Here is a 17,520-nt window from a genome sequence, read left to right as displayed (position 1 = left end):
AGAATTAGATGTCTGTAATTCTTATTTTCTGTCATAAGAACCAGGATAAACATGTGTGATGCTCATGTATATTGTCTTTTATTTATTTATACCACCCTCCCTTCCAGCTCAGGGTGATTTACATTATAACTCTCTTAATACTGTACAGTGAAACATTCAGATATAAAAAATATTTAAAACTTATTTAACAGTGAAAAACTTGTACCAACAGTGTAATAATAACATACGTGCTTATACATTTTTCCCTAAACATTTGATTCACATTGTAATAACTTACTAACAATTATTTTAAATTTAATTTAACTGTGCACACTGTAGCCACGTTTAAACCAATACTGTGTTCAGAACTAGTTCCTTTTGGTGCTAGGGGTTACACTTTTCTTCGTTTGATGTACCCGGGCATAACGGCCCCCTTGCAGGGCTCCTGGTGTTCACACTCATTGTTCTACGACATCCTTGGCTTGCAATCCTGCTCGGGCAGGCAGAAACCCCGGGTCTGCCTTGTCGCGTGCGTCCCTATTTCCCAGGAGCCCGATTTCTTCTGCGGCCCAAAAGAGCAGCAGGTGCCGTTCTGCAGCCCGCGGGGGTTGCTGTGCCTCCCTCGACAAGTCCCGAGGAAGCAGCAAGGCACAGAGGTCGCCACTGTGAGAAAATCACAAAGTCAATCCTACCACACAGCACGAGCGTGCGGTTGTGACAGCCGGACGCCCCCACGGTTCTCCAGGAGGCGTCGGTGCTTTTCAGCCTTGCAGCCGAAGCGGGAGCCCCTTGCAGGCTAGCAACGTAATACATGCATCTCTTCCCTGGAGAGCCGATTCCGTCAGGGACACAAAGACGTTCCTGCCAAAACCGAAATGCGCCAACTGCCTCCAGTGCTTTTAAAGACCTCTATGAACTTCTCTCTTCAAGCGCTGGTTAGTAGCACTCCACCCACCCGCCTATCCTGGAAGTCCCGCCTTGCGCTCCGGAAGCAAATTTGATCCTGGAGTAGCGGTCAAGTCAGCCAAGATGGCGACGCCCATGTTTCCAACCTGAAGGAAATGAAGGGCGGAGCGGGTGCTGGGTAGCGGCTTCTCTGATCCCGCCTCGGGCTTTTGCAGGTACCCAAAAAGAGAGGGGGCGTGAACTACCGTTCTTGTCCCTTCGGAAAGCCGAAAGCCAAGAGGGGAAGGGGTGTGTGTGTTATACTACATTACAGCAGTACTTATCCTGTTTAATAGGATGCTGCCCATACGGTTTGTGGTTTATATAATCGCGGAAAAGAACGTCTTCTCCCCCCCCACGCCCTTTTTGCACTTTCTTAAAAAAAAAACATTTTAGATTGCGGAAAACTTGTAAAAGGGGTATGGTGAAATAAGAGCCATTGCTTTGCTTTCCTGTTATTGTTTATTCTTTGGTTGTAGAGTATTTCATGTTTAATAGCAATGTTGTTGATAGCTGTGCATGAATGTGCCTAGTGTTATACAGGGAGGGTCCCAGCCCTGAGAAATGTGCAATCCAACACAATTTAAGGGAAGACAAGAATAAAGGGGAAGAATGGGTGCTCGTTTTAGCTGCCTCAACTTAATTTTCAGCAGGGGATGCTGACAAATGTAGACTTCAAGAAAGAGTTTAAAGAAAGGGGAAAGAATGATATAGAAGTTCCAACTTGAGAAGATGTTCTGATTTCTAATGGTATGGAACAGTAAAGGAAACATGATGGAGTCATTTTAGAGGTAAAATCTTTACAAAAGATGCATTGAAACAAATGCCAAGAGTGTTCATTGTGAACAATGAAAGATGTCTGAAGGTCCATTGGATATCATGGGAGCCAGCTGAGTTGCATGGGCTGCACAGAAATACATTACAACAAAAATATAGGAGGGATCCTGAGAAATCTGCCCTTGGCCTAGAATAACAGCTACCATAGTAGAATTAAAGTGTCTGGGCTACACTGAAAGTCCACAGAGTGCAGTGATTTTCCCTTGAGGTAGAAGTATTCTGGGATAGAAATGACAGCCCCCCCAGACTGAATGATAGGCCTTGGGGCCAGTATCTGAGACTGGAATGACAACTTCCATGTGGGATTATGATATATAGGTCAAGGTAAACTACACTGGGACTGGAACAACAGGCCCCAGAGTGGAATAATGGACACTGAGACGAACAAATGTTCTGGGACTGGAGTGACAGCTCCAGTTATATCCAATAAAGGGAAATGGCTAGTGCATGAACTTTTGCTGATATGATCAAGAGAAATGTCTGTGCTCTTGGTGAACAGAAGTGACTTAACAACTGACTGAGTGGTGCTTTGCTGCTGCAGTGGGAGAGAAAAGGTTAGAGAGTCACAGTATGTGGGTAGATGAAGATACTTGAAGTCAAGTCAGTGTGAAGAGAAAAGTAAGGAAGGAGTCAACTATCTGTCAGAAAATGTCCACAGGATGGATCATGTGTTGTCAGTTGGTATAAAATGAGAAAATGCCATGGAATATAAGGGCATGTGGATAGTTTGCAGAAAGATAATAGTAGAAGGGTGTGAAAAGAAACTTTACAGAGTGAGAAATGTACAGGAAACAAGGATAACCAATTGTGGAAACATAAGGCATAACATGAAGGGAATCAAGCAGCAGAATGATCAGCTGTTTTACAGGCAACAGGGTTGGGCCGATCACAGTTTTCAGTGCTTTCTCAGTTTCACCCGCCTCACACACTGTCTGTTGTGGAGAGCTTTGAGACTCCAGGTAGTAGAAGGTGGAGTACGAACTCCTAGCTCTTCTCTTCTAAACCAGGCACTGAAAAAGATTGTTGGTGAGGTGTCAGTGACATATAAAAAAAACAGATTGTACAGAGTCAGGAGGAATTAGAAGAAAGATGCTCCAAAGGGGTAAAAATGGAAATTGCTGCTCTGGGATTGCTGTCCATAGTGTCAATAGCAGTTGGCAGTGCTCTTACTCTAGTAAGTTTACAGCATGCACCGTCAGTCAACAACCACCTAAACCATCATATTGTACCAAAGCCTATTGAAATCAATAGAATCAGGTTGTTAGATACAGCTTTTCTGCCTTACGAGAAAATAGCATTTATGTAAATCACTTTACACAGCAAATGACCTCTCATTTATGTGATAAAACTATTATTCTATGGGACTTGCCTGGCCACCTTTTCACCCTTTATACTGATGGACTAATTTTCTTTGCAAGACAATGTCTGCCTGTAGGAGGACTATAATCTGTGCAAAGGGATGGAGAGAGTTGTCTTGAAATCTGTAAATAAATTCATAGTTGCAGTAGTTAAAATATGAGTAGAAAAGGAGCAATTGAAATAAGTTGGTGATATTGCCGTAAGTATTGCAGTTTTTACTTTGAACATCTTTTCTCTTTTTAAAGGCATGTGTTTAAAATGTGTCTGTCACCTCCAATCCAGCATATATCAATTTCAGTTCACTTTTCAGCCAAATACATGTGTTTTTTTGGTGGAATATATGTCTTGTATACTAGAAGTGATTTTTCGGAATAACTTGCTGTGTAGTCCTAAGAAAAGTAGCACCAACCTTTCCAAGTCTGTGTGGAGAATTGTACTGATAGTCAATAGTATGAAAAATGCCTGTTAAATGAAACTGCTTGCTCCAGACACAAAAACCAGTTTCTTAGTGAGTGTTCTATACAAAGATGGTGTATTAACTTGAGGAACTAAAGCACGTACACTAGGCTCATAAACATTGCTTCACTGTTTTCCTTTATTGTCATGAGAGTTTTACTGTGACAATTAAAAATCGAAGTTTTATGGTTGTCTTATATCATAGCTAGTAGTTTTTAAGATCAGTAATAAACACACACATTGCAGCTGGTGTAAAAAACTCCTTCTGATGTGAATGTTAAACTCTCATGCTACTTTTATGGGCAATACCTACTTTTAAGTAAATATTCCATCTTGTTGATGCTCGTCTAGTTATAAACAGTTTTATAGCCAATGGCAGTAGCGGGAGTGGAAGAGATTAGCTTGATGGGTTGTTTGGAAGGAAACCTTGAACAACTTCCTGTAAGATTTTGCAAACCTGTAAGATTTTTCAAACCTGGCTATCTTACTGTCTTATACTTTGTCTTGCTGTGCACCTAAGTCTCAATAGTTGGCTTACTTTTCTTCCTTACAGAAAATAAATTTAGCTATTTTTTTCTTTTGTAGGAACTTTTCTCCAACACTTTCAGGAAAAAGCCATGCAGCAAGTGCCATGCAAATGTGCATGTTTGCTCAGGTTCACCAAAGCAAGGGGAGTTACATTTCAACAGTTAAACTTCCTCAAGCGAATGGTAAGCTAATGAAATGCTATTTTTTTGCCAGGGCAGCAAATAAACCTCTAAACAAACAAACAAATAAAATGCCTGGCACCAAGACACAAAACACATGTTGAAAAAGTTTCCCTCAGAGTTATCTTCTCTAGTTGTTGTCCTAGTAAGCACAGGGGAAGCATTCTTCCTCGGGTGTCTTATGTTTTAATTCTGGCTCCCTATCTAAAGCTCTGTGTGTGTTGTTATGTACATGAAGGTCTTGGGCAAACAACATCTTCCATATAGTTTAGCAGGGACAAGATATATATATTTATTTAGCTTTGAGCATTTAGAGATGTATTAATAGAAATCATTGCAAGTCAAGGAATTTTTCTAACTACAAATTACAATATTAAATTAAAAACAAAAACAAAAAAACACCCAGAAACAAAAAGGGAAGGTTAGATTATGCCTTTTCTTGCTCCAGGCAGGCCTATGCAAATTTGTTTAGACTGTATTGGCTCAGAGTGAGGTGAACCCTCTCAGTTGTGGCACCAAAATTCAAGAACTCTCTCCCCTGGGAGGCTCTTGTATCCCCTCCTGTTGCCATTATAAGATTTTTTAAAAGAGAGAAAAGAAAGAAAAAGAGCCACAAAAATGAGACAAAAATATAACAATAGTGGTGGTGAATCTACATATAAGTTTCTGTAAATGATTTCCAAATTTCTAAAAATAAGGCCATATTCAGTTGCCAATTTGCCATGTGTTCAAATGTTGATAGAGTTCTAAGCTCCTCAGTCCATTGATCTACCAGATGTGGGCTTTTATCTTTCTTGTGTTGCAATAACAAATGATCACAAGATGACATATCCCATCTTGACTGACTTAAGGGCTACTTCATGACATGCCAAATTAAAGGAAATCCTTTGGGATAAAAATAAGAATTTATCCTATATTATTGTTAAATATGCAAGATTAGCAATTAAATGTAGGACTGCCTGGTTGAATATGTATAAGGGTTAGGATTGATCTTTTGGATTATGAAGTATCCTGGATTTTTTTTATTGATATTATATTGTATTCTACTTTTATGTTTTTTATACTGGTTGCCGACTGCAATAAACGTATCTTGTCTTGATCACAAGATGACAAACTGTATTTTTTGTGGTATCCTATTCTCAAGATGTTTGAACAAATAGGATTGTAGCTATTTGTTTGAAGTACAGTTAATGTGAAATGATGGTAAAATCGCAAAAATATAGACATTTTATAGAACTATGGAACAATGTTATGTTGAAGTTGAAAGTACAACAATGCAACTGTCCTGTGGAACCTTAAAAAGATTCCACCACAATAAATCTTTTATGTTGACAAATATGACTAATAATTTAGATACTATTGTTTGTTATTTGATGCCTGTATACTTACCAAACCTTAGTTATATGCAACAAACCATGACAGCAGAGAACTTGTGATGCTTTCTCCTTTCCTTCTGCCAACCAGTGAATGTCTCTAAGTTCTCCTTCAGTGGTGGAAGTCATTCAAACTGGTTAGGTTATATCTCCTCTTGTTCCAGGCAGGACTATACAAATTTGTGTAGGCCTTATTGGCTCAGAGTGAGGCCAACTCTTCAATTTCAGTAGCCCTGCCACTCCAGCAGTATGCTTGAGCCAAGCTGTGCTTTTTTGGAGACTCTTACCTTATTGGTGTGGAAGACAGAAAAGCCTTGAAGAAAAGCTTCATTGGCAGTCTTAAATAAGGAAAAAAGTGACCATTAAGACCAGCCTCTCCCACCTAAGGTTCCAGGCATCAGAGACTGGTCAATGGTAGATTTATTTACAGCAGCATAAGCTACTGCCAAACTGGGTCATTCTGCTGCCAGTCCCTGTCTGCACAGGAACAGCCTAGCAGAGATCTACTGAGTGTGAGCCTTGACCCACTTTCTTAGATTCTGCTTATTGGTATAAAGATGGAAAGGCTTTGAGGAAGGACTCCAATGCGAGTCTTAAAAACAACTGGGAGACAGTTGAGAGAGGCCACTCCTGCATGAGACTTTAAGCATTGGATACTGGCCAATGATGGATAGTGGCATGGGATGCTATCTCCTGATGGATAGTGGCATGGGATGCTATCAGTGCTGGTTAGCCTAAGGCTTTGGGTTACTCTGTAGCCTGCCCCTGACTGTGCTGGAAAATCCCTGCAGAGCTCTACTGGGTCCAAAGAACCATGAGAAGATTGCAGTGGGTGTCTCACCCCATAGCCTTGGAGGCTTCTGGGCCTACATGGAATGAGAGGATTAGAGCTGAAGGTGAGGCAGTCTCCCCCCCCCCCCATGAGATACATAGAGGCAGTGGGATAAGGAACTCCAATGTGAACAAGGGACTGATCCATGTGGCAGCATTATGACACAGCAGTTTCTCCTCCCTAAAGCCTCTCTGAGGCCTAGTGAGGGCAGATTTCTGGATACTGGAGGGGAAAATAGGGTTTTTTTCTTTTATAAGGGTTTCAGATATCTCAGTGTCCATTGATTCATAAATGGGTTTATAACAGAGGGATCATTATTGAGTTAGGTTTGGGAAATTCACCTGTTGAAATAAAAATTATAGTGCCACTCCTTTTCAGTTGGATTGTCACAGGAGAACATCCTGGTGCATAGAAGTAACTTAAACACATTAAAATAGTATTACTATCAATATATTTTGTTGCTTTCAGTGCATACCACATTTAACAATATATTGTGTTGCTTTCAGTATATAGCTCAGAATAACAAAATACTCCATCAGCAAGCAAAATTGAAGGCAGAATCGACTGCATCTCCTTTCCCTGAAAGGGAGCTCTTGCCCTCGGAAAAAATGGTTATCCATGATGGTTCACCTCTTCGGCAGCCGAAATCTGAAAAACCAGTGATAAATGAAGGTACAGAGTTGCCTGCAGTCACTGGTGATTTAGAAACTGTAGCAGAAGCATCATCAAAGAAAGAGAAACAGTGGAAAGAGATGAAACTAAACATGGGTGAATTACCAGGCATTTTGGCACGTCTATCCAAAATCAAACTTACAGGTATTGTTGGTTTTTTATCTTCTATGGAGAATGTTTTCCTCTTTGATAGGACTGTTCTATTTACGATCTTATGCATTTACTTCTGGTCTTATTTGCGCAGCCCAGTTCTGCGCATGCTTACTCAGGAATAAGGACCACTTAGTTCAGTGAGGATAACTCAAATGTAAATATCCATGGGATTACAATCTTAGAATCATTACTGATGCCCCAAATTTCAGGTTTTAATGTTCTAGTAAAAAAATCATTGTGTTTATTTACATTGGTCTGCCTTTTTCACAGGGTCTCAAAACAGATTACTCTTAGTGTGTCAGTACAATCAACTAAATGAGACATTCAGTAACCAAATATGTTAGGATTTTAGAAGTGTAGAACCGCCAAAAAGAACTTTTAAGCATCAAATAATCATTAACACGACACAGTAAACAATACAGGAAGCACATAACAGGATCCTACATACTGTGCACAGTAGTATAGACCCCAGTCTTAATCATTATCTGAGTAAGATTCAAGTGGGTAGCCAAGTTGGGCGAAGCAACCAGTCTCTTTTAATTATTTCTTTCCACAACTGGGAAAGTATCTGCTATTTCTAACATGGACAGTTTTATTTCTCAAGTATTTTTTAACTACAACTAAATTCAAAAGGACTTTTAGCTTTTTTAGGAAAAAATACATGGCATCATATGGCTTAATTGGGTATTCTGATACAGTTTACTAAGTTGCCACAATTTACTTTTGCCTTATATCTGCACGGTTCTGATCCTTGCTCAGTTTAGTCTGAAGAAGAGTGCATGCACTCAAAAGCTCACACCTTGAATAAATCTTTGTGGATCTTAAAGGTGCTGTTGGACTCAATTTTTATTACCCGAGTAAAACCATGAACAATTTAACCCTGTTTACCTGAATAGAAAAGTTTTCTTGAATAGCTCAAGAGTTTGCAGAAAGCCAGGAGAGTGGGAGCTTTCCTGACCTCCTCAGGTGGGCCACTTGACAATGTGAGAGTCATAATCAAGGAAGCATGTATTCAGGCAGTTGTTACTTTTGCCCATTTGCTAATTGGCACATGCAGAAGCCCCTGTTGACATCAGCAACATTGTTATTGCTGTGCATAGGGGCAGTCCTGCAAATAAGAGGGGCCAAGGTCATGTAAGGTTTCTCAGGAGAGAGGTACCCAACATTTTAGGTTTCTACTAGTGTCCTTTAATTTAAAATTTAAAATATGTGGCCTACTAAATCTTGGCAAGGCAGTTCCACAGCGCCTGTAAGATGGAACTCTTCCTCCAGGACCATAGGTAAAGGTAAAGGTAAAGGTATCCCCTGTGCAAGCACTGAGTCATGTCTGACCCTTGGGGTGAAGCCCTCTAGCGTTTTCATGGCAGACTCAATACGGGGTGGTTTGCCAGTGCCTTCCCCAGTCATTACCGTTTACCCCCCAGCAAGCTGGGTACTCATTTTACCGACCTCGGAAGGATGGAAGGCTGAGTCAACCTTGAGCCGGCTGCTGGGATTGAACTCCCAACCTCATGGGCAAAGCTTTCAGACGGCTGCCTTACCACTCTGCGCCACAAGAGGCTCTTTCCAGGACTATAGTTGAAGTCAATTACAACCAAATCCAAATGCTGGGCCTCCCTCCCTCATCTCCTGACCTCTTTTCCTCCTCTGATACCTCCTAGTACCCAGCATCTGGCAAGCTATAACCATTGATTTATGTTTCAGCAGATGCTATTGTTTCCAATTTGTTACCACTCCGAGACGGTATGTCTGAGAGAGATGGCATATAAATCCCTTAGTAAAATAAAAATAAAATAAAGGCACACCATTACTATTGCCAGCCTGGTGTAGTGGTTAGCAGCGCGGACTTCTAATCTGGCAATCCGGGTTTGATTCCTTGCTCCTCCACATGCAACCAGGGCTCACCACAGCACTGATAAAGCTGTTCTGACCGAGCAGTAATATCAGGGCTCTCTCAGCCTCACCTACCTCACAGGGTGTCTGTTGTGGGGAGAGGAAAAGGAAGGTGATTGTAAGCCACTTTGAGACTCCTTCGGGTAGAGAAAAGTGGCATATAAGAACCAACTCTTCTTCTTTGAATACCTCTCTTCATTTGTAAGAGAGAATCATGTTTAAATATATATTTTACTGAGAAGTTATTAGCAAGAGAGTTTAACTGGAAAGTTATCTAGTTCTGAGTTCTTAAAGATTCCTTTGTTCCTCTTTTTCCACAAAATTGTGAACAGCTGGATTTTGGTATCACCAGTTGATGCCCTTAATTGTTTTAAAACAGACTAACAAATGTTCCTGTACTGTAGTCACACCCACTTAAAAAAGAAAAAAAACGTTGTGGTTCATCCACATATAATGCTTGTATCAAATTTCTCACAATTTTTCATTGTATATAGAAGCACCACTTCTAAATATGTGGCTCTGTAGCAGGCTGCAATGCTAAACACGCAATATCAAACTATATGTACTTGGTTTTCAACTTACATTTTTATTTATTTACTCTATTAACCTCACCTTTCCTCCAAGAGCCCAGGGTAACGTACATGGTTTGCTCCTCTGCTCCAATCTGCCCTATCTTTTCCAACAATCCAGTGTACTTAGGTGAGTGTAACTTTGCTTAGGATTGCACTGCCAATGTGATTCATGGCAAGTGGGTATTTAAACCTGAGTCTCTCATTCCTATTTTAGCGCTTTTAACAACTTTGCTACAGTGGTTGCTATAAAATCACAACGTTTATCTTGTGGTAGGAAATTGATATGAACTTTATTTATTTATTGTATTTATATACCGTACTCCCTGAAGGCTCAGGGCGGTTTACATGAAACAAAAAATTGATAAAGGTAACATCATTTATAGTAACAACAAGGTGCTAACAACAATAACATTAACATACAACAATAACATTAAAAAACAGTGAAAACTTGTTTTTTTCCAGTTTTCTTTCAATGTATACAGTGACTTTTGGTAAGAATGTTATGGTTTTATATGACTTTTATTAAAAACTTACAATTTAAATACAGTAATAGTACTTGATTCCTAATTGCAGATAAGCAGATGTGTCAATCCCACCCCCCTTTTTTGTTCTATGTGACATTAATATCATTGATACTGGTTAGCCTCCTTTTCACAAATGTTAATGCATCAATTTTAAGGGGAAAAATCTAGGGCAAGGGAAATGAAAACTTCTACGCTCATATTTTATAATTGAGAAGCAAAATCAAAATGGAAATATTCCAGCAGCACCAGCAAGTTTGCAGATTTGGATGTCATTGCTACTCTAAAGTTCTCCTTTTGTTCTCCAAATATTTATAAATTAAGAACTGATGCTTCATCATTTCTCTCATAATCTCCTTTAAAACTATTGCTTTCATCTAGCAGATTTACTAGGAAGGTTGATTTTCTTCTTGATTTGGCCAATCTTAAAGCAAGCATCAAATACATGGAACTCTTGCCAGGACACAAAGGAGTGCAACAAAGCACACATGCTGATGCTGGTCAGGTGTTCTAACTTTTGTTGTACAAACAAATCCAAAGCCATTGTGCTATCTGGGATTAAGTGATATTAGGATAATGATAAAGGGAAGCAATTGAACTGCTTATGAAAAATATTTGAAAAATTAGTAATTGCAAATGGTAGCCATTTGCCATTCGTGGCAGACAGAGCCCATATACCAGGGATACATTACAAATGTAGCTATTTTGATACTGTCATTTCTTTTGTGTGGGGGGGATGGTATTCTGAGTATCATGATTGCATAAACTGGTATCAAGCAGTTTTACAAAGGAAACTTTTTGTGTCATTGCTGAAAGGTTTTTTTTTTACTTTAGTATGTCACTGAGATTAGAAACTATCACATTTTTAGCCCTCTTAATAAGCTACTTAAAATAGTTCTTTGAATGTTTCCTTATTGTGAATGTAGGGTTAGATCCAGTAATCTGTCACCAAACGTGCTGATGATGAGCGTATTTTCCTTTTCTCCCTCCCCTACCTTTCTGACCCAGGAAATTAGATCCCCCCCAAGTCACAGGACCCATAAGGGTTAATGGGAGGCTGCATTAAAAGGGGGAAAGGAAAAAAAGGGGGGGGGGGAAGGGATTAAATGCCCTGTCTTCCTCTTTTGTCAGCACAGCTTGCCTGATTGAAGAGGAAGGAGTGATTTTACTTCCTTTCTTCAGGATAGCCCCTTGATTCACATGGCTGTGGGTCCTGCTATACTCTGGGAGTCCTGCAATTCAAGGAATCGGCCTTCCTTAGTGAGGAAAGGGAATAAGAAGCATCATGATCCTTGCACAATTGGATCACTATGTCCAATTTTATATTTAGGGAATTCTGGAATACAGCAAACACTTCAGTGCACCTAACCAGCAAATTCTGGATAGGTACTATGTTTTGTGTTGTATGGATTTTTTTTTTTGTTACAAAGAGAGCTAAATAAGAACTGTACCAACTTTTCCTCCATAATATTCTGTGATAAACATAGAATCACAATCTGCTTTGTTTTGGGTTGGGGATTGCATTTTAGTTCCTGCAAGAACTGTTAGCTGACATTTGTTTCAAATTACTGTTAAATGCAAGAATGCTTTCAGAGCATGGCCTCCTTTTAATGTTCACGCTGTAACCTCTAATGAAATGTACATATAAACTACTCCAAACAAATCTAGGTTTACTAAGTAAACACGTTGGTGAGTCTTCTACCACTAACATTGCGCTTATATTTAGTATTTCAATGAACCGAGTGTGAGAAAGTAACGAGAGAAACATTGATGCAAGTGCTGTAGAAGAATGCTAACTTTCCTTGGGGATATCATAAAACTTGCAGTAATATGATCAAATTGCCATCCAGTTTCAAGGGAAAATGTGCCTTCGCTTCTGCTATAGCTTTAGAATGGCAGCTATGAAAGGTAAGAACTAGCTTTTGAAAGCTTGTGCAAAAATTGTTGTAATTGTTTAAAAATTAACATTGGAAAGCTGGGCTTTATTTTTTATTATTATTATGGCTGTTGAAAAGTCATAAATTAATTTGAGATTAGCAACTTACATAAATATTTTTAAAGTTCATTGGAAAGAGCCATATCTTTTATATAATACAATGAAGAATGTATATAAACATTTAGATTTAGATATTCATGTGGAAGAAGCACTGTAGTTTAGTGTGAAAAAAGAAAATGAAATTGTTAAGTAATAGGCTGAGGTTGTTATAGAATTTTGAAAACATGCAATTGTAAAATTTTTATCTATTTCCCGTTATTTAATACATGTCTAAATAGCATTTTGCATTTCCTCAACTTAATGTTCTTGTTAATGATTTGGATTCACCCGTTGAGTTCCAGAAGTTGGAAGCAAAGCCACACCAAACTTTTTTTGGGGAGAAATACAGATGTTAGAAGTAATGTAATATCAATAGCATTTCAGAGTCCAAAGACCAGTCACTGAAAAATCCTCAAGGAAAGTTCTGTGCTGAAACCCTTTACAAAATTTAAGTTTACTAGTTACAAAGGCATGAATGAAGTTTGACAAAAGTTTACTGACAGTGTATTAGTTACGGTTTTGATGATACTCTGACATTTTTGATATATTTTATTTTAAAAAAACAAGATAGCAGTATATAAGGGACACCAAATAAAATTTCTGATTTCATAACTAATGTTTTACAACTATATTAAGAATTCCATCATTACTACATATTCCATGTTTTTTTTATTTTCTACATATCACAACTTCAATACACTCAGTTTTTTAAATAAAAAGAACTTTATTTTTCTCACACTGAAAATAAGGATATTTTGTTCTCAATCTGTTTTTCTTATACCTTTGTATTCAAAACTTGTTCTCATTCTATTTCTACAATATAGTACATATAAATATACTTGTATATAATTTGTGAACTGTTTCTCATTCTAGGTTTATTTCCTACTTGCATAATAAACACGCTATTCTTGAATTTGAAAACTGACTTTTCTCAAATGAGTTGTTAATTTTGCCATTACTTAGCAAGTTTATTTCCTAATTCTTCTAAATTTGAACAGATATCTGATTTTCATTTTACTGCATAGATGATTCCAGCTGTTGGCATCATATATCTCTTCCAAAACTTTTGGCAATTTTGTTGTTGTTGTTTTTGTCAGCCATTCAGTCATGTCCGACTCTTGGTGATTCCATGGCACAGCTGCCGCCATAATCCTTGTGCCAGTTTATTTGGCAGTGTTTCTAATAACATATTCTTAGCTTCCACAGGAAATTTAAATTTTGGTATATTCTGCATTTTTCTATGAATTTTCTTCCAATATTCTTTTTACAAGTTCACCACATATGAGAAAAAGTTCCATCGATATCTTGACATTTCCATCATTTTCCTTCATAATTTTTCTCTACTTTTTCAGTGACCTCTGGAGTAATATACCATCTGAAACTCATTTTTAAATTAATTTTCCTTTAATGCCTGACTGGATGTAAATCTAATTTCTTTTCTCCCACAGCTGTTCCTTTTGGTGCTCTAAAATTTGTTCTCTAGAATTCTGCATTCATTTAATCATACTTTTTAAACTTCTGTTTCTAGCTGAAGTAATAATTGACATATCCAGCATAATAAATTTTCTTTTTGTTTCATAATCAGCTGTTCAAAATTAGACATCTTTCTTAAAGCTTCATCTTCCATGCTGATAATCTTCTTTAATCTTAAAACTGATTGGTAACATAATAGCCAATGAACATTAATTTCTTCATCTCTAATATCTTGCCAGGACTTGAGTTTCCTCTGAGCATTTACTCTATTGTTGTATGTTAAAGGCTTTGATGATAATTCTTGACTGAAAAAATGTAGAACACTGGGCAAACATAGATAAAATATCCATTCCAGTTGGGTAAATGAGAATGCTCAACAACTGCTTTTAATGAGACCCTGATAAGTAACAAAGAAGTGACTTGAAATTAATCTGGAGAAATCAATGAAGACTTTAATTGGAACAGTGGTCGCAATATGTTAGAATTTCCTTGAGGGTCCTTGTAATGATAATGTTATACAGACTGCTTTTCCTCTCTCCATTCTCTAAATGAACTGGTGTCCTATTGTAATAAATGTTTTACGTATTCTCTGTGGTAAGTTTAATTAAAACTTCTTGAAGAATGTCTAAGTCATTTTATATTGTTAATGGAAGTCCAGCAATCCTGATGACCACATCAGAGTGAATTTAATTCTCTGGCTGCCCTTCCCCCCCCCCCCCCGCCCTCAGCAGAATGCATAGAGAAGTAGCATCACACCGATATTGCCCCCTGCATATTAGTCAATGGTATCAAGGATAGCCACTTACACTACTTACAATTTTCTTTCTATAGGGGGCAAATCAATTCCAAAAATATACAGATTTCTACTGACTAATGGAATACCATTCCTAAATATGTAGTAGAAGGCATTGTTGGCCAAAGAGGGGTCCAGGAAGAGGGCTATAATGTGAGAAGCGTACTTTGCCCCTTATAACCAGTATGTTATAGACACACCATAACTAATCAATTGGGATCCTCTGCTTAGTATATACCAGGGTCAAAATTTGACTCTGAAAGAATGAGAGAGAAAATAGGACTCACTTAAATCGGGGAAAGGGATATATTGTTTCTAAAAAGAAGCACAATGGAAATGAAAATAATAAAAATAGCACAAACAGGAAAATAACTGCTGGCAATAAACCAGTGAACATTTTACATAAACCTATTACTTTATGGGCAGTTGCCTAAGGAGAGAGGGAGTAAAGTAAGCTAGTAGTAGGCAAACTAGGATGCTTTACTAAAGGAAACATACGAGCCTGCTTCTGGAGAGGGAACGTGGGGGAAGAGTACATGGGGGGAGAGAGAACAAACTAGACATTGAGAGATAAATTCATGGAAGAAATAGACAAAAGCAGGGCAGTTGGCTTAGAAGTTAAGCTGGCTATCAAGTCAGGAGGCAGTGAACAAAGGTCCAGAAATGGTGACAGTTACCCATCTGCTTCTTACCCTTGCTTACCAAGTTATGAGCTTGGGGTTATACTGGGTCCAATGTTATTACTGGAGAAGCAGGTTAATGTGGTTACAAAAAAGGCTTTCTTCCGATTCAGCCTCGCCAGAGAGATGGCCCCTTACCTTGATATGACTGATCTGGCCACCTGGATCCATGCCACAGTAACATTGAGACTAGGCTACTGCAATGCACTGTACATAAATTTCTCTGCAAAATCAGTTGGTGCAGAATGCCATGGCTCACCTATTATCAGGAGCGAGATGGAGCACACATATTCCTTACTGTAGGCATGTAACTGGTTGTCCATTAGTTGCTAAGCTCAATTGAAAGTATTAGTTGTTAAATATATAAAGGTCTTCATGTCTTGGATCTTCATATCTGCAAAACTACTTGTTTCCCTGTACTCCATAATGACAACTTAACTCATCGGAGCATGGGCTTCTGCAGATCAGCAAAATCAACAACTTCTTATGGACTTGCCATCTCCAATGCCATCTCCCCGCCTTATGGAACAGCCTACCTAGAGGAAGTTAGGGAATAGAGTTACACTGTAATAAGTTTTATAATGTTTATTTAGAAAAAATATGGGGCTATGGGGTATATTATTGTGTATAACCTTCTTAAAATAGATCCTGCTATGGAGTTTTGCATTTGGTTAGTTCTATAACCCTACTCCTTTTGCACTGTTTACTGAATGTTCCATCCTGCTGTTTGTATTGACCCACTCTTTGTAATTCACTTGAGTCCAAATGAGAAAGGTAGGCTACAAGTAATGCGTAAATACGTAAATATTGTTATAAACTGCATACCACACTATTGTAATGTGCTTTCCTACTATTGTTTCTGGGACAAGGTGGGAATAAAACTGCTACTTTGAGATCCCCCTTTGAATGTTCTGGGATGTTGAAATGTTCTCCAAGGTTCTTAGTTTTGTGATTCTTGATGTCAGATTTGTGTCCATTTATCCTTTGACCTGTTTGTCCTGTGTAGAGAACTGAAGAGCATTGTTCATATTTAATAGCATGTACAATGTTAGGAGATGAGCAAGTGAATAAACCTGGGATGTTCCAGTTGTTGTGTTGTCCAGTGATTGTGCTGTTTGGATGTATTATCTTTATGCCAATTTGTTGATATTCACACATCTTACTAAATGTAAGTCTTAGCTGTATGTATTGCTGAGTTATTTATGCATCTTGATTGTAATGAGTCCTTCCTGCCAACTAACTCACTTATATGCTACATTTGAGGAAATCTGTTTCGATGTATCTGAAGGAGAGTGCATCCACACATGCTAAGACTATCAGTTTTCGCTTATTCTCATAATGAATTTAGTTGGTCTTGGAAGTGCCAGTATGCTCAAGCTTTGTTCTCACATCTGTTGAATTTTGTATTTGTGTGCTAATTTATTGCCATTCACAAATCTTACCAATTGCCTTAATTCAATTTCATCAACAATCACCCAGCTATTTATGCATCTTGTCTCTTACCTAGCCCTTAATGGCAACTAACTCCTTATATTTTCTGTTCTTATATGTAATGACTGGGGAAATTTGTTTTCACTGTCTCTGAAAAAGTGTGTATGCGCATGAAAGGTTATACCTAGAATAAAACTTTGTTGGTTTATACCACTGGACACCAACTTTGTTTTAATAATATCCTGTTTTAAGTAAAAGATGATAGAAGTAGAAGTACTGGAACTCTTCGGTGTGCAATAGTAGAGCACCGGAAAGATTTCTTTTCAGAATGAAAGCTGTGTGTCCATAACAAGTTTTAAGTTTTACTATTATGACTCATTTTTAGTAGTTACAACTTCAAAACTAGAAATGCCTTGTATGCCAGCCTGTTAGTGCTCAAGTATTTTGTTTATGTTTCAGCCTTGGTTGTAAGTACTGCCTCAGCTGGATTTGCCATAGCGCCAGTGCCGTTTGACCTAACGTGTTTCCTGCTTGCCTCCCTCGGAACGGGTCTCTCATCATGTGCTGCTAATTCCATCAACCAGGTGAGTGCTTTAGCTTGCTCTCACGGCTCAGTGCCACAAATAGAGATGCTGCAATTCCTCTGCTGTTGGGAAGTATCTCAAAAGTTTATATTACCCCAATTTTACTATTTCTCCATTGGCTGCTGATAGATTTCCAGGTTCATTTCAGAGCACTAGTTTACACCTTTGAAGCCATTTATCACTGAGACTCATGCTCATGCTCCTGTAGGACCATGTTTTTATATG

At 38.4% G+C, this 17,520-nt stretch overlaps 1 protein-coding gene across 2 annotated transcripts in view; it reads left to right on the top strand.

The window, feature by feature from the left end:
- The first annotated feature begins 944 nt into the window (after positions 1–944).
- COX10 (cytochrome c oxidase assembly factor heme A:farnesyltransferase COX10) overlaps positions 945–17,520 on the top strand; it is a 176,221-nt gene continuing 159,645 nt past the window's right edge. Inside the window, exons 1-4 of one of the 2 annotated variants that reach the window (XM_077327554.1) lie at positions 945–1,100; positions 4,162–4,286; positions 6,995–7,304; positions 17,171–17,295. In XM_077327554.1, the coding sequence (XP_077183669.1) occupies positions 4,194–4,286; positions 6,995–7,304; positions 17,171–17,295 (528 nt within the window). In that variant the 5' untranslated portion in view covers positions 945–1,100; positions 4,162–4,193. Of the gene's footprint in view, positions 1,101–1,128; positions 1,236–4,161; positions 4,287–6,994; positions 7,305–17,170; positions 17,296–17,520 lie in introns of those variants that run through there. The other variant, XM_077327555.1, reaches the window with a different exon arrangement.

This window comes from Paroedura picta, chromosome 3, assembly GCF_049243985.1.
Source record: "Paroedura picta isolate Pp20150507F chromosome 3, Ppicta_v3.0, whole genome shotgun sequence".
NCBI lineage: Eukaryota > Metazoa > Chordata > Lepidosauria > Squamata > Gekkonidae > Paroedura > Paroedura picta.
Note: the sequence above shows the minus strand (reverse complement) of the source record. Positions and strands in the feature narration are given on the sequence as shown.